General features: G+C 33.8%; 2 protein-coding genes across 2 annotated transcripts; one reads left to right on the top strand and one right to left on the bottom strand.

Moving 5' to 3' along the window:
• The first annotated feature begins 16,094 nt into the window (after window positions 1-16,094).
• On the top strand, window positions 16,095-17,106 carry LOC120129579 (protein LURP-one-related 8-like). The gene is made up of 2 exons (XM_039147049.1): window positions 16,095-16,498; window positions 16,594-17,106. Exons 1-2 carry the CDS (start codon window positions 16,223-16,225, stop codon window positions 16,945-16,947), a joined length of 630 nt encoding a protein of 209 aa, XP_039002980.1. The 5' UTR covers window positions 16,095-16,222; the 3' UTR covers window positions 16,948-17,106.
• Window positions 17,107-20,259: 3,153 nt separating this feature from the next.
• LOC120128413 (flavanone 7-O-glucoside 2''-O-beta-L-rhamnosyltransferase-like) lies at window positions 20,260-20,850 on the bottom strand. The gene has a single exon (XM_039146091.1). It carries the CDS (start codon window positions 20,848-20,850, stop codon window positions 20,260-20,262), a length of 591 nt encoding a protein of 196 aa, XP_039002022.1.
• Window positions 20,851-25,395: the final 4,545 nt, after the last annotated feature.

The raw sequence follows: 25,395 nt of genomic DNA on the forward strand, positions 1-25,395 counted from the left end.
CTTTTTCATTTAAGTTATTGTTTGTTTAAAAGCTCATTTTAGGCATTTTAGGATCATGTAGTTGCATATAGTTGCATTTGTGGTGGTAGTGTTATTTTATTTCTTAATGGTGCTACTTGAGGGAAAGGTGCAGTTTGTTTGTGGTGTGTAGGGAATAGCAAGAAAAAGGATTCTTTGGGAAGCAATGCCACGGCATTATACGTTGTTAAAGCATAATGAAATGCCTCGGCATTTCTGGCGCAGAAAAAGACAAAAAAGATATTTCTGCACAAGGACAGCTGGCACTAGACAGCTGTCTCTGCACGTGAAGGACTACTGTAACTGCCTGCCAGAGCCGCCAGAGGACCACTGCCACTTGGAGGATAAGATTCACGCTCAACATGTGATTCTAGGGGTATGAGGGGTATTTTGCACCCAACAATATCATCATTACCCCTAGATATTTTTTTTTATTTTGTATGACACCTCATGGGAGAGAGAAGAGAGGATTCACGCACACGCATACTATAGCAAAAAATCATATTTTTATTTTCTTTTTCCTTTCTTCTTCCTTGGGATATTCCTCCATTGATAAAGCTCCAATGAGTGGCAAGCTAGGCGTCGAAAGGAGCTAGCGAGCTAGGTGGTTCACGGTGGCCGAGAGGAGACCTCTGGTGGCGCGTCGAAAGCTTCTTCTCAACTTCCCTTTTTGCTGCTATTTTATATTTATTTGTGGGTTGTCGGAACAAATATTTTCATGACTTTGTGTTTGGATATTTTGAACCCCACCATGAACTAACTTATTTGGTGGTGGTTGATTTTAATGGTTGTTTGAACTTTATTTTTAATGGTGTATTTAAGTTTATTTTGGTTCTTTATTTGCTTTGCTTATGAATGCTTCACCATCTAGGCTTGTAAGAGGCATGGAAATGTCTATTTCTTAGATGAAGGTTAGGTATTCGGAAGAATCCTAGACTAAAAATACTTGTAAGTATTCGGAAGAAACGCAAGATAAGATCCTCATAAGCAATGGGTTATAGTAATTTCAAGGGGCTTTGAACCGGCCTAGGAATATTATAACTTAATCCCTTAGATCTCGGAAGAGACTAGGATAGGATTTCAACGACTAAAAAGGGTGTCTTTATCAATAGTGTAGGCTGGCCAACATCGTTGAGTGAGAGCAAATGCCTTGGCATCCTATTCTGTTAGGTTCTTTTGAACACTTTAGGAAATCTCTGTCGAGTAAGTAAAGACCATGTAGCTTAAATATACTTGAGAAATAAGTTTAGCATCATTAGATTAATCCCTACCATTCATTCTCTTGGAAGCTTGTCACGTGAGGATTATTTTCTTTTCATTCTATTTTCTTTTTATTTACTGTTTTTACCATTTTTCATTGCCTTGACATTTCACCATACTCAACATTAAACATCCATCATTGCCATGGCATTTTCATTTGCTACACCATCATAGCATCACTCCATATCCACCAGCATACACATTTACATTGCCGTGACATTTGTATATATCAAGACTAACTATACTTAGATAGAATAGTGCATTGCTTTGGTTAGACTTTTGTAATTTCACCCAATCCCTGTGCAGACGATACTCACTCATCATTATATTACTTGACCGATTTGTGTACACTTGCACATTATTTACGTGTAATTTATAGTACTCACAACACGCGATCACCCACAATTGAATAGAAAGGGTCAATCAAAGAATAAGCACAAGGCTCATGTGGCTACATGGAGCGATGAAGAAGGTTCCGATGAAGAGGAACAAGAAGTAGCAAACTTGTGCTTGATGGCATTCGGGGAAGATTCCAAGGTAACCTCTAACTCATCTAATTTTGATGATTTATCCTATGATGAGTTATTAGAGGAATATAATGGGTTGGCTTCGGATTATGAGAAATTGTTTTTAAAATATAAAAATGATGTTTCAAAATTGAAAAATGAAAATAAACTCATATCCAAAACTAACAACAATCTTGAAAGTAAAATCAAAGATTTGCAAATCAAACTAGAAGCGTTTGAAAAGAAAATTTTGGATTTGCAAAATTTACTTTGAAAGGTCAATTGATGATCATCAAAAGAAAATTGATGATCTTAAAGCCTCTTTTGATAAAGTTGGAACAAAACGTTTTGAAAATGGAAAAAATTCAAAATCCAACTTTGTTAGAAAAAGTTTTAAAAACTACAAACATAGAGGTCCCCAAAGAACCTCTAATAGAAAAATCGTTAGAAGTATATGGGTTCCTAAAGAGCTCATTACTACTAAAGATAAGGATATCCTACACAAATGGATACCTAAGGGGACTAGGATTTTGGAAACTAATGAATATGGACCCAAAAGATTTGGGTACCAAAAATTAGAAATTAATCTATGTTTGTAGGAAATGAGCATTGCTACAAGGCACGGGAAACAAATCCAAATCATGGTACCTTGATAGTGGATGCTCAAGACATGACCGGAGACAAAAACCGGTTCATTGAGCTTAACGCCAAAAATGGAGGAGAAGTGACTTTTGGTGATGATTCAAAAGGTCACATTGAAGGTATTGGTACTATTGGTAATACCTCTTCCATACAAATTAAGAATGTTTTATATGTGAATGGATTAAAGCATAATATATTGAGTATTAGTCAATTTTGTGATAAGGAATTCAATGTCATGTTTGATATTAATGGTTGTAAAGTCATTGACATTGCATCTAATCAGATTATGCTTGTTGGTCATAGAATAGGAAACATATACATGGTGCATTTAGATTCTATTGATATGACTAATTTGTGCCTAGTTGCTAAGGATGAACATGATAGTTGGTTATGGCATAGGAGACTAGGACATGCTAGTATGAGTGTTTTGCAACGACTAATTCAAGGTGATTTAGTTCGAGGGTTGCCTAAGCTTAAATTTGATAATGACAAAATCTGTGATGCTTGTGCTAAAAGAAAACAAAAGCGAATTTCTTTTAAATCCATTAATGACGTATCAACTAGTAGAGTATTACAATTGATCCATATAGATCTTTTTGGGCCAACTAGGACTACTAGCTTGGGTGGAAAACAATATGCATTTGTATTGGTAGATGACTATTCTAGATATACTTGGGTTCTATTTTTAAGCACTAAAGATGAAGCATTAGAACATTTTATCACATTTTAAAAAATAATCCAAAATGAAAAAGGTTACTCTATAACTAGTGTTAGTAGTGATCATGGCACTGAATTTGAAAATCTTGGATTTATTGAGTTTTGTAATTCTAATGGTATTAGCCATAATTTTTCAGCACCTAGAACCCCTCAACAAAATGGAGTTGTTGAGAGGAAAAAACGAACTTTAGAAGAAATGGCTAGAACCATGCTTTGTGAAAATAATTTGCCAAAATATTTTTGGGCGGAAGCCGCAAATACCGCTTGTTATATTGTAAACCAAGTAATGATTAGGCCAATTTTAAAGAAAACTCCATATGAAATTTTCAAAAATAAAAACCCTAACATTAGCTATTTTCATCCTTTTGGATGTAAATATTTTGTGTTGAACAACGGTAAAGAAAACCTTGGCAAATTTGATGCTAAAAGTGATGAATGAATTTTTTTGGGTTATTCCTTAAATTCTAAAGCTTATCGAGTATTTAATAAAATAACTTTAGTTGTAGAAGAGTCTATACATGTTGTTTTCGATGATAATCCCTTTCCGAGAAAGGATTCTTGTGTGAATGATGATATAGGTATTATAAATACAAATGAAGTTAGACATGACGTTGAAGAACCATCATCAAAGGAAGAAACAATAGATGAGGTAACTCATGATCCTCTTGAGAATCCAACCATTGAAGAAAGGGAAGTATCTTATCCAAGAGAGTACAACTATGTCAAGGATGGTGAGATTATAGGTGATCCATCCAAAGGGGTAATAACTCGATATTCTCTTAGAAATATTTGTAATTATGTTGCATTTATTTCATGCATAGAGCCTAAGAATATTAAAGAAGCATTAAATGATGAACATTGGATTATGGCTATGCAAGAAGAATTAAATCAATTTGAGAGAAGTAAAGTATGAACATTAGTTGAAAGGCCTAGTAATAAATCTACTGTAGGTACTAGATGGGTATTTAGGAATAAGCTTGATGAGAGTGGTAATATAGTGAGAAACAAGGCTAGACTTGTTGCTCAAGGGTATACTCAAGAAGAGGGCATAGACTATGATGAAACATACGATCTCGTAGCTAGGATGGAAGCAATTAGAATGTTATTGGCATTTGCATGTTTTCATGAATTTAAATTATATCAAATGGATGTTAAAAGTGCATTTTTAAATGGTTTTATAAAGGAAGAAGTGTATGTGGAACAACCTCCAGGTTTTGAAGATTCAAAATTTCTGGATCATGTTCTTAAATTGACAAAAGCATTTTATGGTTTAAAACAAGCTCCTAGAGCTTGGTATGAAATATTGTCAAACTTTTTAATTGAAAAAGGTTTTTCAAAAGGGAAGGTTGACACTACATTGTTTTTAAAGCATAAAGGTAAAGATTTGTTAGTAGTTCAAATTTATATTGATGATATAATATTTGGTTCTACTAGTGATGTTCTTTGCCAAGAATTTTCTAAGCTAATGCAAAGTGAGTTTGAGATGAGCATGATGGGGGAGCTCTCATTTTTCTTGGGACTCCAAATCAAGCAAAGAAAAGATGGCATCTTCATCAATCAAGCTAAGTACGTCAAAGATATGCTCAAAAAGTTTGGACTGGAAAATGACAAACCTCACGACACTCCAATGAGCTCTTCAACAAAGCTTGATTTAGATGAAGGAGGTAAATGTGTAGATGTTAAATTATATAGGTCAATGATTGGCTCTTTGCTTTATCTAACTGCAAGTAGACCGGATATTATGTTTAGTGTTTGCTTATGTGCTAGATTTCAATCATGTCCTAAGGAATCACATTTACTAGCTGTTAAGAGAATCTTTAGATACCTTAAGGACACTCCTAGTTTAAGACTTTGGTATCCTAGAGACTCTAGCTTTACTTGCATGCCTTTTCTGATGCGGATTATGGAGGATGCAAATTAGATAGTAAAAACACCTCCGGTACTTGCCAATTCCTTAGAAATATGTTGATTTCTTGGTTTTCAAAGAAACAAAATTGTGTTGCATTATCTACCACTGAAGCTGAATACATTTCAGTTGGTAGTTGTTGTGCACAAGTTTTATAGATGAAACAACAACTTTTTGATTATGGAATTGAAGTAAGTACCATTCCTATCAAGTGTGACAATACTAGTGCTATTTGTCTCACTAAAAATCCCATCCAACACTCTAGAACTAAGCACATTGAAATAAGACATCACTTCATTAAAGACCATGTCACTAAGGAAGATGTAGCTCTAGAATTTGTTGATACTTTGCACAAATTAGCGGATATCTTTACAAAACCTTTAGACAAGGAAATATTTTGGACACTTAGGAGAGAATTAGGTTTGACCAACCTATCTTCACTTAGTGTTTAAAATAATTTTAGCACTTTTAAGACTAAATGAAAAATGCTTAGAATAGTAATTTTTTTTATTGCATTCATTGCTATTAGTTACGGGGAGTTTATAATTCTTGATGAAAATTAACTTTATGTTCAAATATAGTTTAAAGATTAATTTGATTGTTTGAACGTGATTAATTTTCAATATATGAGTTTCCAATACCACTAGAGAAAATTAATTTAGCATTTTGTGTGTTTAAAATCGAATTTTAGCATTTTGGTGCAGATGGAAATCGATACCCCCATGAGGGAACCGATTCCCCCTTTGAAGGGGAACCGATTCCCCCCACAGGGGAATCGATACCCCCTGGGGTTCTGGTTTTATCGAGCAGAACCTCATATTTTGCTCAAACCCTCTTCTCTCATTGCCACCGTTTCTCCTCTCTATAGGGGAATCGATACCCCCCTGGGGTTCTGGTTTTATCGGGCAGAACCTCATATTTTTTCTCAAACCCTTTTCTCTCATTGCCGCTGTTTCTCCTCTCTACTCTCTCCATATCTCCACTTTGCCTCAAAACAACGTTTTTAATCGATATTCTCTTCAAATATCATCTTCTAAACCTGCTAGCATCATTAAAATCGTGCAAACAACATCAAAATCCACTCAATCTCATCTTTCAAAGTAAATTTTTCTAAACTCTCTATTTTTCATTGATTTTGAACATAGTACTAGTTTTAATTAGTTCTAGATAGAAATAGTGATCGGGCGTTGATTTTTTAGTGATTAGAAACTAGATATTACAACTAATTTCATCAAAAACATAAGAATTTTTCCAAAAATTTTGAAATTTTCGAAATAAAAAAAAAATTGTTTTTCAAATTATTGTGTTTTAATTGAATTATGTTGTTGTTATGAAAACTATACATATATTGTTTTTCAAAATCTTATTTTTCAATAGTTTTCAAAAACTTTGCCCATTAGGATTGGTTTAGAGAACCTTGAAATATTGAGGACTCAATTGAGTTTTGGGATTGATTGAATTGCATACATGTGTTTTCTAAATTGCAGGTTATCCATTCTATTCTGATTTCCTAAACCATGTCCAATCCTAAACGTGCTAGGTCATCATCTAGTCACTCTCACCGTCAACCAAATCCACCTCCAAATCCTCCTCCTATTCCTGAAATTCCAATTCCTAATCCTAATCCTATTGATCATAATATGACTATCCAAAACTCGTGCTTCAATCATCCTGGTCCTAGAAATCATCGTTTTTGGTAAATATCAATATTTTGACTCTTACAAAATTAGAGAAGAACGTATCCCTTCTCGTCAAGCTATGTTAGATATCGATTTTAGATATCTTCCTCTTTTACAAGAGTGGAAATTTGATAAACTTTGTGACCTTGAACCTATAGTTTACCATCAACTTGTTCGCATCTTTTACTCCAATGCCGTTTGTGTCAAAAACCGAGCTCAAACTGAAACCATAGGAGTTCGTTCCTACCTCCTAGGACAATTCTTACATATTGACTCGGCTTACATATCCAAAGCATTAGGATTAGATAATGATGGTATATCAAATGAAAAATAGGTTTTAGGTTCTCATTATAAAAGAATGGATAGTGCGAGTGTCTTAGACCTTCATGATCGTTTTCTTCATCTAATGATTTCTTGGTGGTTTCGACCATCCGGAGGTCGTTACTCTACTCTTCGTGTTTTAGATCTTTGGTGGTTACATTGTTTCCAAAACAGTATTAAAATAAACCTACCTCAGATTATTTCTGAAATCATTGAAACCGTAAATCTTGTTCCTAACAAGAAACTCTGTTCATCTCTAGTTTATGGTTGCATTTTGAGTAATCTTTTTTTTAAAGCCGGGCTTAAAGTAGGTCTAGATGTGATCTTTCCTCTAAAGAAACAAATTAATCTTCTTTTCTTAACGAGAGCGGGATGGATAAATGATAAGGAAACCGGTGAATGGGTTCGATCTTCTGAAAATACTCTGGGAGCTAGTTCTTCACGAGCTCCAACAGAAGCCGACGACGATCCCGAGCCTGAAAAATTAATGCGAGACATCGATGAAGCCGAAGATGAGCCTGAGCAGCCCGAGGAGCAAGCACAACAAACGAATCAAATGCCTCCATATTTTCAATCTTTTATGGAGACATTCGATTTCTGATATGCTACCATAGATTCGCGCTTTACTTCTATAGAGTCCCATTTATCCACAATGGGAGCTCAACAATTGGAAATTCTCCGGGAGATGCGTGCAAATAATGAAGCAAACCAACGCTCGTATTAATGAACTCACTCATGAGATAGCCGCTATGCGAGCTCGTTTTCCTCCTCCCGATCCTCCTACGGATGCTTGATTCTGTGTTTTGCTTTAGTACTTTGAACTTAAAGCTTATTGTTTCAACATTTTGAATATTTTGGAATGTTTGCTTTTGGTGGATTGTTAAACTTTGGATTTGTTTGGATGTTTGAATATTTGGTTAAGTTAAATTTATTGCATCATTTACATCATTTTAGCAATATGACCAATTTTTCCATGTCACATTAATTATGAATATTGATTATGAAACTAATGGCTAACGTTTCCCTTGATTGTGATCTTAGCAGCTTAAACTATATATAATCAATTGGCTAAATGATTTGAAAACATTGTTTAAATTCTTTTAAAATGTCTTTTTGATTTAACAAAAAGAGGGAGAAGTGTTAAATGTTTTAAAGAGGAGAAGTGTTAAAGTAAGGGGGAGTAATTTTTCAAAACATCATTTTTTATTTCAAAATCTTAAAATTACTAAAATGTTTTGTTATATCAAAAATGGGGAGATTGTTGAAAACATTTTGATATTTCGATATAACAAAGTAAGATAAATGAATTTTAAGATTTTCCAATAAGGTTTTCTAAGTATATTCGATACAATTATTCGAATAACAAAATATTACTCCAAATCTTAAAAGTCATTTTTAATCCTTACTTAAGTGTAAAATTAAGTTTTAATCTTAAAATAATTTCAAAACAATTTTACAAAATATTTTGAACCGTTTCAAAGCCAAAAATTCTAGATTGCTCAGAGGGAACCGATTCCCCCCCCCAAGGGGGTACCGATTCCCCCTGAATGGTTTGGCTCCGAGAATTCAAGTATGCTCGGAGGGAACCGATTCCCCCCAGGGGATACCGATTCCCCCCACTGTTCAACGGTCGAAATATTTGAATTTTACACTTATGGAACCAATTCCCCATTAGGGGTACCAATTCCCCCCACGCTCCAAGTAGAAATATTAATTGTTTTCACACTTAAACGTCAAGTTTGAGCATTTCAAGCCTATTTTTCATTCATTATTCATTTTACTTTCAAGAACACTTATTGTGCTCAATTGTATTCATTCTTGAGTGTTCTTTTCTTTGTTCTAGAATTGTGCAAACAATATACCTTGTGAGGATTTCCTTGTAAGTTTGCAAATTTGTATTGTTCTCTTCGGGAGAGAGTGTTCTCAAGAATTTAGGGTATAATTCTTGAGGGTTTGTAAGGTTACTCTTTGTCCTCAAAAGAAAGACAAATTAGTGAATTTGTGGAAAATTCTTAGAGTGGATAGCTAAGGTAGTGGACGTAGACTTTGGTTGAGAAAGTCGAACCACTCTAAAATCGCTGTGCAATTACTTTCAATTTTCTGCAAAAGCTTCCACCAAATTTTTAATTGCCAATTCACCCCCCTCTTGGCCGATTCTGTCAATCGATTACCTCAACAGCTCCTCTAACAAAGGCAGTGTAGAAATATCGGTCTAAAAATTAAATTCCTGAGTGCTCGTGTGAATTTGACTATAACAGGTGTTCCTTAACTCCCTTAGTCCATTTTTACCGAAACTCCTTATTTAATTTACCATTGTCTTGCTAGCTGGATCCATAAAGTCAGGGTGTTTTAACCAATTGCTCTAGAGGGACAGCTCAATATTATCGTATAGATATTATAATCGCCTTTATCAGGCTAGTTGAATATTATCCATAAAGCCCGGACGTTTAACCAATTGCTCTAGAGGGACAACTCAAGCTTTATTATAATCATCTTTATCAGGCTAGCTGAATCTTATCTATAAAGCCAATGCGTTTAACCAATTGCTTTATAGGGACAGCTCAAGCTTTATTGTATATATATAATAATATTATAATACAGGTATACGGGTCCAATTTCTTAAGTTTGTTAAGAAAAACCTGTTATAGTCTAGGTGTTTTTTTAAAGTCAAGAAATCTCATCTTTAGAGTTTAATTTCCATGCAACTGACCTAAACTAGATTTACTTACTCGACTGTTCCATCTGTGAAGATCATTATCATCACTGAACATCTTAAACAAAAGTATAAACCAATTAGTTTTGCAATCTCATGTGCTAGTTGCCCCATTCTATTCACTCCTAACACTTACCTGAATAACAAACCTTTGATTGGTTATACATGCGAGGAGAGGGCTAGTTTGGTTCCTATAAGAGAAGGGCATGTATTCCAGTGTATGTTCTGGATCAAAAGTGGTCCTTGTTTTGTAGGGTTCAATCTTTTCATTTGTCAAAGATTTACAACCTCAATTATTAAAAAGTTTTTGATTAAGGTTATATTCAAGGAATTCAAGATTAAAATTTGCTCATTTCCTCAGAAGGAAACATTTTATTTAAAATGTTTGAACATCAAGTGACTTAAAAAGCATTCACACATAAGAAGTACGAAAGAAAAAACAAGTTCAAACAAGATGATATGCTTGAGAATGTAACAAAATTCCTGATTGATGCCCCATCCGACTCTCGATCAGAATACCCCATTACACATTGAAAGTCAACGCCCCTGAATCGATCAGATCTTGGACCTTACGTTTCAATGCCCCACAGTTCTCAATGGTGTGCCTTGAGCTCCCAATATGATAGCTGCATATGGCGTTAATATCATGGCCTTCATGATATGGGGACTCTTTTGGATTGAACCGGAGTCACAAGATTCTTCTCAACTAGCATTGGGAGCAACTCCTCATATGTCATTTGGATTGGATTGATGCGAGTCTTTTTATGGAAGATATTATGAGTTCTAATCCCTATATTAGTTAAGTGCGATCCCCTTATGTTTGATCTCAGTTATTTTCTCAACAATCTCATTGACCCTGCCTTCTTGGTGGTTAGGCAAAGGATTCTAAGTAACATCCCCTCCTTCAATTTTTCCTTGCTTTATGGCCATTTCTATCATTTCTCCGGCCATTACTATGTCAGCGAAATTTCTAGATGTGATTGCGACCAGGTGCCCGAAATAAGAAGCCTTTAGCGTTTGCACAAAAAAGTTTCTGGTTTCTTTCTCATCCAAGGGTGGATGAACTTGCATAGCTAAATCCCTCCATTTTTGTGCGTATTGTATGAAACTCTCATTATGCTTCTTTTCCATGCTTTGTAGTATAACTCGATTGGGTCTCATGTCATTGATCTGTTTGTGTTATTCCAGAAATGACTTGGCCAAGTCCTTCCAAGTTTTGATATGGGATCGGCTTAGCTGATTATACCATCGGATGGTTGAGCCCGACAGACTCTCTTGAAACCAATGTATTAGGAGTTCATCATTTCCTCCATATCCTGTCATCTTTTGGCAGAACACGGTGATGTGAGCGGATGGGCAACTGTTTTCATCAAACTTCTCGAATTCCGGGGAATTAAATTTTGAAGGAAGAACCAAGTCCGATACTAAGTTGAGTTACACGTCATTGACTCCATGGTAGTCATGGTATCCTTTAACTACCTTCATTTGGCCCTCCAATCGCTTGATTTTTCCTTCCATCTTCTTTGCTTTGTCCTCTTTGTCCAAATCCGGTATATGGTAATAACCCGAATTATTCTCATGGTTAGATACAACAGTCTATATCTTTGTAGCAGATGGGGTCTTTGCTTTTGCAGCGGATGAGTCCCCTTGAAGTTCTAGTAAGATTCCAAACGAGACAACCACTTGCGGGGTAAGTGGCATAGCTACCCCTTCCAATGAACCTGCCCCAGGTGCACTTATTTAACGTAGTCCAGCTAGCTTGGTAACAATCTGATCGACCAATGACTCTTGGCTCTTCGTGATTATATCCAGAGTACTCAGATTCCTCTGGTTTATCTTATCTTCTAGCTCTTTCTGTAACTTCATCATATTTTCCTTGAGTTGAGCAATTTTTGCTTCCATCTTCTTCTTTTTCAGGCAGGTGTTATGCGGATGGGTGTGTCCAATGCTTGAGGTGGTGTATCCAGTATGTGTTCCTTTCGATGAGACATGCTTCTTGTTAGTTAATGCGAATGTAAAGAAAAATAACAAAAATGCAAAATATGTCTAAATGCATGATGCATTAAATGTTTGAGGCAATGATCTAAAAATGTGTCTGTTATTATAAATAATCCTCATTGGGGACAAAATTGTTACGTCTGAAGAGACAAAAAACATTTTGATAGTATATATCCCGAATAGCCTCTGACAAGTTGATTCTTCTTCCCTTTTTTTTCTGTCACCGGTTGAGTATCATGTCGAGCTGTTCCAGCTCCTTTGGCTAAACTGTTCAAGTGATGAGATACTTGCCCCAAAGAAGTCTCGAATGACTGCATCTCCGGCTTTCACTCTTTATTGAGCCTATTCCTAATGAAAGTGCCATTGGGGCCCACCATCTATAGGAAATATCCAAAGCTTACCTCCTGAACTTGTCAACAATGGCCTCCAGTTTCAGCTACCAGTTTGTCATCTTGTTCTTGTTGTCTTTCAAGGGACTCCCTAGGTCAATAACATTTTTTCTTGTCTTGCCCCTGCAACTTTCGCCATCCCGTTTTGGAAAAGTTGACTTTTTACAAGCTTGGTGGAGACCTGGTCCATTCTAAGTCTTTTCTTACCATAGTTGGACTTCTGAGCTTTTCATCTCTTGTATTATAACCCCTTTGTCCATTAATGCAGACTGTTCATGTTTAACAAACACGTTTTTGGTGGATCAACATCTATTATGAATGATGCAAATGATAAAAATAAAATAAAAGAGTACAAAAATGAAAAGAGTTAGTGAGGGGGAAAAATAATCAAAATAGTCATGAAAATAAAAGTCTTACCCCACATGATATCTATCCCACATTCTTATTATTCCTACCCGGATATGGCTTTATCCCGCATGCTACTTTCAAACAAATCCTAACCGCATATTTATCTAGTTTGCATGCTTTGAACATAAAGTAAAGCAAGAAATAAAATCACAGCAGTCTGGGGTTTGGAATGAGGTTTTGGGGTGGGCTCTAATTCCCTGTAATCTCCCAGTTTAGGTTCTAAAAAAGGTACTCGAGTTCTCCTTGCCGGTGCCCCCTTGGGCTTACCAGACCCTTAGTTCTAAACCCATCACAGGCTTGTGTGGATTAAGCTAAACTCGAGAGGACACATTCTCTTATGTCTGTGTAGTGAATAAATTCACATGAAGACATAAGGTATATGAATCTCGAAGGCTACTTGCTAGGTCTGTGCGGTGAATAAATTCACACGAAGGCGTCGCTTTTACCCCCACTTAAATAGGGTTCAGAGCTCAAGTATATAACCTTAGATAAAAAACAAGTTTGGAAAGTTGAAATCATTAAAAAACGATTACTACAACTATTTACTTGAAAATATAATCAAAAGTAAGCAATAAGGATCAAAATGTTACCTTAAAATTTAAACTTACCCTTTTCGTTAAAAAGACAACTGGAAATTACCTTAGCCTGACTCACTTACTTGTGTCCCCAGCGGAGTCGCCAAGCCGGAATGGGGCTTCGACTTAGGAAAATAGATTAGGAGTCGCCACCGATCATTTATTTAAAACAAATGGGTTGATCGGATACCTTATTTCTTACCTGATCTGCATCTTACCAAAGATGTGTCGGATTTGGGAGTCGGTTACAGTCAATGAAGGGTTAGCACCCTTGAACTGCCCTTTCAGTACTATGTAATTTCCAGTTGTCTTTAATTAAGAAAGTTGAAAGTTTAAATTAAAAGGTAAAATAACGATCCAAATGGGTCGGGTCATGGTCGGTCCGATGGGTCCACTATATAACTCAAAAACCAGAAACACATTTCATAATTTTTCACTTACCTCACTTGGATAAAAAACCCAACCCCATTTTCTCTTAAATATCTAAGTGTGTTCTTCATATTCTTCAAGAACGAAGAACACGCCGCCACACCAAACCCATCACACGGTGGCCACTGCCTCGCCGGCCGCCCTTAATCAACGCCGGTCACCGCTCATCGACGGTGGATCATAAAAAAAAATCCCGTTTTTCAAAACTTATCTTCTCTCACTATTAGAAAATCACATTGGTTTTTTAAAAAATTGGCCTCGGGAGGGTAGATCTGGGATAGATCCTCTCGAAAACCCTCTCCTCGGGTCATCGGCCGAACGTTTTTTGGGGCTTATGCGTGTTCAAACAACGAATCAAGATCCACATACATGCAAGAACGACAAAGGTAATCAATTTTTACCTATACTCTTTTCAAAATATAGAAGAAAAAAAACACTTCGATTGCTCTGGGTTTTTTTGATGATTTCCCTTTATATTTCTCTCGAATTTCAGTATGTATTTCGTGTAATATTCGTGTACAAACTTGTCCGTGAGTAGTGTTGAGTACATGGGTATTTATAGGGTTCGAATGCCCTTATTTTTTATGTTTGATTCCTAGTAAAACACTAATGCTTCGTGTTTGTTGGTATGTTGGACTGTTCCGAGGAAACCGGCGTGGATGCGGGTCGTTGGGGCGAGGGAACCGACGGGCGTTTCGACTTTGTTGCCTTTATATGGCGCTGAGAAGGGAGATATGGTTAGGGTTTTAGAAACCCTAAACTACTCAGGTTCTTAAAACCGATCTGGGTCACGTGGGTAGCATGTTTTGATTGCTGGGCCTTATTCCTGATTTTTTGGTCTTGGACCTGTACATAAATATGTTAAATTGTAAATAAACATATATATATTAATATCATATAATAATATATATATATATATATATATGCTATAATTTGGGCGAACGAATTAAGTGTCGTCAGGTATAAGTGGTTGAGATTAAAAAAATTGAGCTTATAAGGTCAATTGGATCTTAAATATATCTTGGCCCTAGACTAAAAGAGTCATCCATAACCTAAACTTTTTTATAATTAAAAAAATGAAAATGGATAACAATCATTTGATATAGTGGATGAGATACTAAATTTTTTTAATAAAATTAATGATTTACATTTTAACATTGTAAAATGAAACAAATTGAATTATGAAAACTGTCTATATAATAAATCAGTATAAAATTTAATATGAATTAATTGTTTAATAAATTAAACATTAATACTTAATTAAAAACATAAAGGATGTAGTGCTAGAAGCCTAGAAACTTATATAGACGGGAATAATTAATTAATTAATTAATTAATAATGGCTCTTGTGGATGGAGGGGGTCACAGTCGAACAAAGCTGTCCTGCCCCCAATTGGAAAATAAAGTATTTTATAAATTCAAAGAAATATTCGTCAATGATAACATCGTCACCAAAAATATCTAACGCCAAAGTATTAGCCATACGACAAGTGTCACCGCAAACTAGTTATCAGCCACAAATTTTTACTTTCTTTTAACGTTCTACCAGCACAATTAAATAATATATTTGCTGCCTTCCCAAGCTAACGATAGCCTTTGGGAGCTAATATTTTTTTTAACCTTCTTTGTTAATTGCACCAAGGGCCTCAGCATTAATGGTTCTCAAACTTTATCTTTAATTTAAAACTAATTTAGACATTAAATATCATTTAAAATTTGACATAATATTATATATATATATATACTAAATTTTAAATATATATAAACTTATTGTTCGAGTTTTTTATTAATTTAAGATGATTATAAGTAGTAGCATTTTTTTAAAGATTTAATTATTAGACAATGAACTCTCAAATATCTTATAGTCGTTAATGCTCAAATCCTAGACCTCTATGGATAACAATCATTTCTTTAATCAATGAAATCGTTTTGTTCGTGTTTTATTATTTGGATTTGTATATTTGACTTATTAGAAGAAATTTAAAATAATATGTTTTAGCATATCAGATTTAAATTTTCTCATACGATATTTGAATTAATCTTTCTTTATTAGTATGTAGTGAATATAAGCTTATATTTATTCATAATTTTTCTGAATCATTGACACGTATATTGTATATATACGGTAAACACAACTACTTAAACTCTAAATTTTTTAGAGAGAAAACAATCTCTTTTATTAATGAGGCTACTCAAGAACTTATAATCGAATTAATTCTTAATACCTCGTATGATTATTGCTTACCTGACATGATGATTTGATTGATAAGAATTAATACTTGAAGGATTCAGTTATATTGTTTTAAAGTTTGGGACATTTGTTGTAATTAATCCAAAGTTGTTAAACGGTCCTCGTCCTTATCATCGAAGCCACCCCTTTCGTTTTCACCTTTTTTTCAACTATTTTATTCGTCCAATCAATTGCCGGTTTGACGTCATGGAAATAATGAAGGCGTGCTCCTCATAGACTTTTTCTAACCTAAACCCAGTTGGTGCGCCTCTTTTATGCTCTTGTATATATACAAATTGTCTTTGTTCTGATCATTCATCTAAACAATCTTCGATTCGAGAAGAGTTTTTGTGATCATCTTTTGAGTTGATCATTTAGTGTAGGTTGATCCGTAATCTTTTGGTTTTTAAAGGCTGGAACCTTTTACGCGAATGACAAAGGTTTTTCCCAACGCTAGCTTTACCGTAGGCGATGCCGCCATCTCCGAGAAGCCACCGCAGCGTAAGCTGTTACCGGCGGCGGAAACGAGGGAGGAGGCGATTCTAACCGTCTGGAAAAAGTCATTGCTCTTCAACTGTAATGGCTTCACGGTGTTTGATTCTAAAGGCGATCTCGTTTTCAGGGTTGATAATTACATGGACGGCAACAAAGGTGAAATGCTTCTCATGGATGCCAATGGCAACCCTCTCCTCACCATCCGCCGCAAGGTAAAACATTAGTCTTTTTTTTTTGGGTAAACTATGTATTTATCAGCCACCTATTTTAGGTTTACTTTATGATTTAATCATGTTCATATGGTCAGAAAATGAGCCTCGGAGATCACTGGTTCGTTTACGAGGGTGAAACCATGGTGAATCCCAGATTTTCCGTTAAGAAATCGATGAACATCATGAACACCAAGTGTTTGGCTTACGTTAACAATCGGAGTAACAGCGTCGTGTACGAGATTGAAGGCTCCTATTCGCGACGGAACTGCGCCGTGTACGATGATAAGCGGCGGGTAGTGGCGGAGATCAAGCGGAAAGAAGCTGTCGGCAAAGTGGCCTTCGGGACCGATGTGTTCCGCCTTATTGTTCGGCCGGAGTATACCGAAACGGAATCCGCCATGGCTCTGCTTATCGTTCTTGATCAAATGTTCGGATCATCGAAACGATGAACTCTTTTTTAGTCCCTAATTTTCTTCAACCAAAGAAAAAGTAATTGGTTTGATTGATGCATGAGGCTTGGTTTTTTTCGTTTTAGATAAAAAACCAAAGTGCCGAATGGGGATGTACATGCATTCAGCAGATGAAAGAATAAAACCTTTTCCATCCAAGTTTTTGTGCATACTAATATGTATTAGTGACGACTGCAGCTTTTAGTCAAACTGAGATGGAATCTCAGCCGACGAACAAACAGACAAAGCACATCTACCACTTCATTTCCAATGCAAAACCTTGTTGTCGGTCAGATTTAAAAGGCTCCACCCTAAGAGATAGAAAGCAAAATTGGAGACCAATCTATTGAAAGCTCTAGAGAAATAAGTGACGAAAAAGATGCATTCGTTCCATATCATCGAATTCCGGATTCATTCGTTCCATAGATTTTTTTAGGTTAAATTATGTGTTTAATATTTAAACTACCAATTCCGATTCGTTTGAGTATTTAAACTTTAATTTTTTCTAAAATTATACCTAAGATTTAATTTTTATTTCATTTTAGTATTTCGTCATTAAAAGCTTAACTAGATATAGGCACTGAGCATGGGGCGGGGCGAGGCAGGGTTTTGTCTGCCCATATGTAAAACCCGACCCTGTCGTGCCCCGAGGATTTTTATGTTTTTTCCTGCCTCAAACCCGCCCCAATTTTTAGACTAAAAAACAACCCCGACCCGACCCGAATATATTAATATTTTAAAATAATTAAAATAATATATTTTAATATATTTATATTTTTAATAACTTAGTAATATAAAAGTAAAAATTCTTAAAATATTATATATATATATATATATATATAAAAACTGTGTCGGGTAGGGTCATTGATTTTTCACCTTAAACTGGCCCAGCCCCGCCCTGAATTTTTTTACTACATAACTCGCCCCGAGCCTCGAAAATTCAAAAAGAAAAACTGGGTTCGGGTATTTTGACCATCCCTAAGCTTAATGGACAAGCTTGTAAGTTGTTGTGATTACAGTCATCGATCGTCACATCCGTAGATTGATAAAGTCCAAAATTTTCATGTCATATATTTTTGACCCTCCGAACACAATTTTCCAAGAAATACTTCAATCTCCTAAAATCGATGATGGAGTCTTCGATTTTTTTCATCCTCTGATCGTATGATCCACCATCCAATGGAATTGGAACTGGACAATGTTGGTTAACTCATCATTCTCTCATGTCCACCGGAGTTATGCCACATCATTCTGTCTGTTAAATTTTTAATGGTAGATACTAAAATGAAACAAAAACTAAATGTTATGTATATTTGTTTTTAAAAAAAATTAAAGCTTAGATATTAAAACGAACTAAAACTGGTAGTTTAGATGCTAAACATGTAGTTTACCTATTTTTTAATAGTATGTGATAATTATAAAATATATTTTGTAGAATTTTTTTAAGAGTAAAGCATTTAAACAAAATTGTCCTTGACTTAAATACATGAAAATCTTACTGTATTTTTAAAAAAAAATCAATACATAAATATTAATATTATAAATAATTTATTTTTTAAAAAATAAAATCTTAATATATTATATTTTCGAGCTGCTCACGAGCTTTTCGAGTCGAATATCGAGTAGCTCGGTTCGGCTCCTGAGCTCGAGTCGAGTCCATTTGATCCGAGTATTATCGAGCCTTGATCAAGTCGATCTCGAGTAGCTCGCGATTTGTCTCGTCTCATTTACAGCCCTACCTTTGACTATAGGATATTATTTTATTTAATCCCCAAATAAAATCTTAATATATTATATTTTCGAGCTGCTCACGAGCTTTTCGAGTCGAATATCGAGTAGCTCGGTTCGGCTCCTGAGCTCGAGTCGAGTCCATTTGATCCGAGTATTTATCGAGCCTTGATCAAGTCGATCTCGAGTAGCTCGCGATTTGTCTCGTCTCATTTACAGCCCTACCTTTGACTATAGGATATTATTTTATTTAATCCCCAAATATTAAATGTTATAAAATGGTCTCGAGATTATATGGAGTTGCTTTGTTGATTCCCTTAACTATTAAAAGTAACAAAATGGTCACCCGACTATTCATTATGTTCTAAACTCATCCTTTTTGCGTTAAAAAATTAATAGTCGTCTAAGCTATATATTAACATGTTGACTAAGATATGATTATCGTTTGAGATTATGAGATCAGATTTTATCATATCTTAGTCAACATGTTAACATCTAGCTCAAATTATCGTTAATTTTTCAATGAAAAATATGAGTTTGGAACATAATGAACAGTCATGTGACTATTTTGTAACTTTTATAGTCAAGGAACCTAAAAAAATAATATCCTATAGTTTAAGGACTATTTGTGTACTTTATCCCTTTTTAATTGATAATATATAGTTTATAAATATGATTACTCGTAGACCTGACAAACTTGATCCGAACCTGATTACCTGAACTGATTTACCCAACCCAATACTCAATATTAACTCAAACATGATGATCAAACTTTATCTGAAACTCAAATCATACTCGATCCAAAATTTAGCTGACCCAATATGGACCCATATCCAATTTGACTTATACTGAAACAACCTGAACCGTAAGAAACTCAAACCAAATTTAACCCGAACTGAATTTAACCCAATCTGAAAGGAACCCAAATCGAAATCAATCCAAACTGAAAATAATCCAAATCGAAAATCTATATATACTTAATTGGACTTAAAACCGAATTAAGCCTAAATTATAACATTAACAAGACAAGACATATTTTTTACAAGAATATATCAATAATTCTATATATGTTTGACTAGATTCATAACAAATTCAACCCAATTGACTTGATCCAAATGTTGACCCAAACTAAAAATCAACTAATTCGATATTGACCCGACCCAAAATCTAACTAATCTGATATTAACCCAACCTAAAAGTCAACTGATCCGATATTGATCCGAACTGAAAAACAACCGTTTCGATAATCATCTGACCTGAAAACTGACCCACCCAAAAATTGGCCCGACCTGACCCGATTTATCATACACTCGAACTAAATCCGAACCATATCTTATCCAACCCGAATAAAATTAAACCGACCAAAACCCGAGCCGAATGACCCGTTTCCCACCTCTAATTGCTCGAATCTAGAATCTCTAGAATGAACAACATTCTCTTTTATCCTTAAAATTAATTATTCAGTCCATATACAATTAAAATTACAAAAATGTTAAGTTAAAAGAGGAAAATTTTATTCTAAAGATATTCCAATATTTTCATTAACTTTTTGATACATTTGAAGTTCACACACACAGATGATATTTAGTGAGTCTTTGGTGTCTTTATAAGCTGTAGTATTTGGTCAATTGCTACATTTGTCTCCTCTTCTCCTTTCATTCTCAATCTTTGGCCAAGCTCTTTGGCTTCAATCTTCAATTCTTTCCCAACTTGTTGAACAATAACCTGATTGATAATCCTATCAATTTCCTCACTTTTAAGCTTCCCGTTCTCTCTTGGAACCTTTATGCCCACACCAAACTCTGTCACCAACTTTGCATTATAAGGCGGATCATTTCTCATAGGCACTTTTGCCTCTCCCTCAAATATCTCCTCAAATATCTTTGAAAAGCTTTCATTAATGGCATCCCCACTTTGCACCCTCAACGCCCATAAAAACCAAACCCTGCTATGTTGCAGCCCCATGGCTATCTCCTCCATATCTTCCTTTGAAATGAAAAGCTCACTTCCAAAGGAAACCAACACAACCGAACCAGGTTCCTTCTTTCCAAGCCATTCCATGAGTTGAACATCATCGCCGTCACCGTTACACGGTTCTTGCACAAGCGGTCCAACTGGAACTACCTGTTTTCCTATTAACTCGGACATATGATCGGTATAACGAGCTTCGATCATTCTTGATGATTTTGATCAGTACCATGTTAGAAGATCTTCTCAGGCATTCCAAGAACTTCTTTGTTTCAAATACCGTTTTCGATGGCATCGAACAAGTAGAGAAAGTCCTTGAGTTGAGGTTCTTGGATAGAGTTTTCCATGTTGGGGTGGTTCTATTGTAGCTTCCTAATAATTCTATCTTTCTTTTTATCCTATGCAATACAAAATCTAAAGAAATGGTGAGCTCATACGTATATATATGATCATTAAAACATATGAAAGATTTAATAATATTATATATATATATATATATATATATATATATATATATATTTGTTAGAACTAAAACATAATAAATATAAAATCAACCAGGAACAAACCATGTCAAATCACAAAGAATAAAATACGAGGTACGAAAGTATACCTAAATTAATCGATAAGATGAAATCCTTGAGTATTTCTTTGGTTGTGATATTCCAAGAAAATAAAATTCTATTGAGTATAAACTCTCTGACGGGATAAGATAAATTACGAGATGATTTATTTCTTGGGACCATAAACCCTTTATATGACTGATTTAGGAATAAGTTATTTTATGTACCTATAACTCTACCCCTCATTAAATTATAAATACAACTTTAGTAGTATCTACACTTTTATTCTCACAATACTTCTAATACCTTATGACTTATAATCATGATTGTTCATTTAACTTTATGTCATATTTATGATTACAATATACATTAAAATATGTGCTCATACTTACGAATTTTAATCCAACAATCTCCCACTTAGGCAACATATGTTTCTTGACAAATGTGTAACCTTATGAGCTCAAAATTTGTTATCCTACAGTAGGTTTGCTATAACAATCTCGTCTATCAACTATATCCATATAGGATTAAAGCAACTTTTGTCATATCAATCATGACTAGACCCATCAATGGTCACATATATAAACACAGTAAAGTGGCATATATCAATCATGGAGCGTAGTATGGAAATTACATGCAATATGAACCACAAATGTCTATTTCCAAATCTATTCTCTTTAAATGTTAATGAGATCAAATTTTATCAAAATTAGAGTGTGAATAAACCAAACCAAACCTTATTTCTGTATAAAATAACCTTATAATAAATATCCTTAAACTCAAGCAATTGAAAGTGTGTTTATAACAGACGAACATTTTAAAGTTACGAACTCTCACTATAACTAAATATCCTTAAATGGTATTTCACCCACATGAGTAGTGTTCTCATGAAAGACCTTGGGTGGCAGTTCCTTAGTAAGTGTGCGATTATGAGTTTGTGTCAATATGCTCTATAAACACATAAACACTCAGAATTTTCTTTAACAACAAGAAACATAATGTCTATGTACTTAGATTTTAAGGTGTTTCTGTTGTATATAGAATAAAGGATTGCAACTTTGTTGTCACAAGATAACTTAAGTGGTCTTTTTTTATCAATCCATAATTAGCAGTTCATGTGATAAAATTTTACACCCATATTCTAATAATTTAGAGTCTATAAACTCGATGATCTCTTACTTACTAGACTTTTGATATATATAAGTGTATAATATTTTTGTTATTAAATATATTGTATGAATTAATTTAACAGTTATCCAACGATTCATACCCAAATTGCTTAAATATCTACTTAATATCCTAAAATCATACGAGATGACTAAATGCGTAAAACCTGAGTATACATTAAACTCTCCAGTTATCTATGAAGCATAAGAAATCCTTTTGTATTTTCTTAATTTCAAAATCATTCTTAGGACACTAATCAAGACTAAACTTGTTTCCTTTAGTAATAAGGAGTATTACTTAGTTTACTCCCACTGAACTTGTAGTATATACAATCGTCAACCAAACTCACCTCAAAACCAAACGATATAATCAATTACCAAAATTTATTATACAATTAACGAGAGTCATACTTAAGTTCATAAATGTATTTTTCTAATTTTCATATCATTAATATTGTATCATTAGAAATAATTTTCTAATTGTGTCGTATAAATCATCTCATCAATTTTACCATTGAGAAACATAATTTTGAAATCCAACTTATGTAACTCAAAATCAAATATAAGCAACAAGTATAATGTTATCCTAAAAGAATTTTTCAATGAAACCAAAGAGAAGTTCTCTATAAAACTAATGTCTTCTTTTTTAGTATATCATTTAGATACAAGACATATCTTATACTTGTCAACATCATCATTTGCATTAATCTTGATTTTAAATATCCATTTGCAACCAATCAGCTGTGTACCTTCAGGTAATGAGACAAGTTCGCAAACTTTATTATCTTGTATAGAACTTATATTTTTCTTACATGACATTAATCCAATTTTGAGAGTTATAACTTTTATAACATGATGAAAGTTGACTAGATAATCCTCCATCATTACATTGTCATCCTTATTTCTTGGAGAAATGCAATATAGTCATTTAAATAGCAATTCTCTCATCTCGTGGATCTTCTTAATGACACTAGTTCTCATGATATATGAGGAGTTGTTCAAAATAATCTCGTTGAGATTCTAGATTGACTTATTGATTAACGACATGAATGAACATGTGGATATCATCAAAAGTGATAATAGGAATTTAGTTAAAATCCAATTCCTCCTCAAAAATCAATTCCTCAAACCTTATTTCCCCCTCCAAACTAAATATCCTCAAAAATAATGTTATAGACCTAATTTTAAAAATATTTCTAATTGTGATAACCTAAAAATTATAACCCTTAAATCATTTAGAATAACCAAAGTAGTTGTTTATTGTTTTAGAGTTCAATTTCTCCTCATATGCTCTAACTTACTAAAAAAGAGAATAACCTTTTGTAATATGTAATTTTCTTTTTTAGTAGTACCCTTAACTACATTCTGATTTTTTCCTCTTTTCCTTATATGCACTTTGTCGAAACGATTTTTTCTTCATGTGCGAGATTTTGGAAAACCGCATCATTTTTAATTATTCTCTTAAGATTACAATTTTTAATTAAAAACAATGTGATTTTAGAAAACCTCTCGTTTCAAAAAATTTGAGAATTCATTCACGATAAAAAACAGGTTCGAAGAGTCGCCACCAATCTTTGATTAGGGTGTGATTGGACACCCAAAAATGTTGTCATTTTAAATAAAAATTAATTTTAATTAAAATAACAAATTTAGGTTTACGTTACAAGAGAATAGGTTCGGGAGTCGGTTACGCGTGAGGAAGGATTAGCACCCCCACAACGCCCTAAATCGGTACCTCGTCGATTAATTAATGTCTTTGCAATGAAATTTACAAATTCGATTTTAATTTGATTTATGATCCCCAACAAATAACAACACATGAATTCCACCATATTCAAAAGCAACAAGATTGATTAAGTTAAAATTACCAAGCTTTTAGAAAGATAAAGAATATTCGATTATTTACAAATATCGAGACCATATCTTAAATAGTTATAACGACCTTTTCTCGATAAATTTAAATAGCCGAACATTTCTTTTTCTTCTATTCCCAAATTTTAAAGTGATGGATCATTTTTTAGGTGTCACTAATGGGATACACTTCTAGTTTAAAATCGTCAAAAGCGGATATCTAATCAGTTAAGACAACCCACTTAAAACAATTTTAAATTAAAAGAATATTACCCTTAATCAAATTATGTAATAGTGTCGAGTTATGTACATGGGAGTATCATGCAAATCATACCAAAATGATATTATGCCAGAATTAATTAAATAAATATTATGATAAAAAAACTATGTCATGTGATATACAAAAATTATATACATATATTATTAATTATAATATACCATATATGTATATATATATATAATATACATTACTTATGAATTCATGAGATGCAAAATACGTAAATAAAACAATTGCAGTGGTACCCTACGTTTGTCGGTTGGTATTGGTGCAACTATGGCAACAAGGTCAACAGATAACATGGTAAAATAAATGTTTAGCAGACAATTCTTGACAACATAATATTAATAAATAATAAATAATTAACTAAAGAGTGGAGAGCAAACATGCCACGCCAAATTATAAGTATCTCATGCATTCCAATAATTGAAATATATATATATACTAATCCATGTTACTAAATGATTTAGATAAAATAAGACAGAAACAACACTGATCATAATACTGTAATATATAAATGTATACATGCACAAACAGGTTAACACCAAATTATACTTTAAATATATATATACGATATAGCATATGCCTGCATGAAGCCCACCTAATCAAATACGAAACTTTGCATACAAATATGTTTACAGGTACATAATGAGTTTAGCAAACTTATACAAAAATGATGTCGTGTAAAAATTAATTAAACCAATAATATAATTAAATATCATGCAATATTATTTTAATACAAACAATTACACGCATATTATATTTCCACATATTATACCCAACATATATATATTAATATGTAAACCAATACGACTATAATGCAAAAAAAAAATAAATAAATAAATAACAAGTTAAAAATACAAACTTCAGAAAATAACCATTCTTGTTAAAATAGGGA

The sequence above is a fragment of the Hibiscus syriacus genome, unplaced genomic scaffold (assembly GCF_006381635.1).
Source record: "Hibiscus syriacus cultivar Baekdansim isolate YM2019G1 unplaced genomic scaffold, ASM638163v2 tig00001644_pilon, whole genome shotgun sequence".
Classification (NCBI taxonomy): domain Eukaryota; kingdom Viridiplantae; phylum Streptophyta; class Magnoliopsida; order Malvales; family Malvaceae; genus Hibiscus; species Hibiscus syriacus.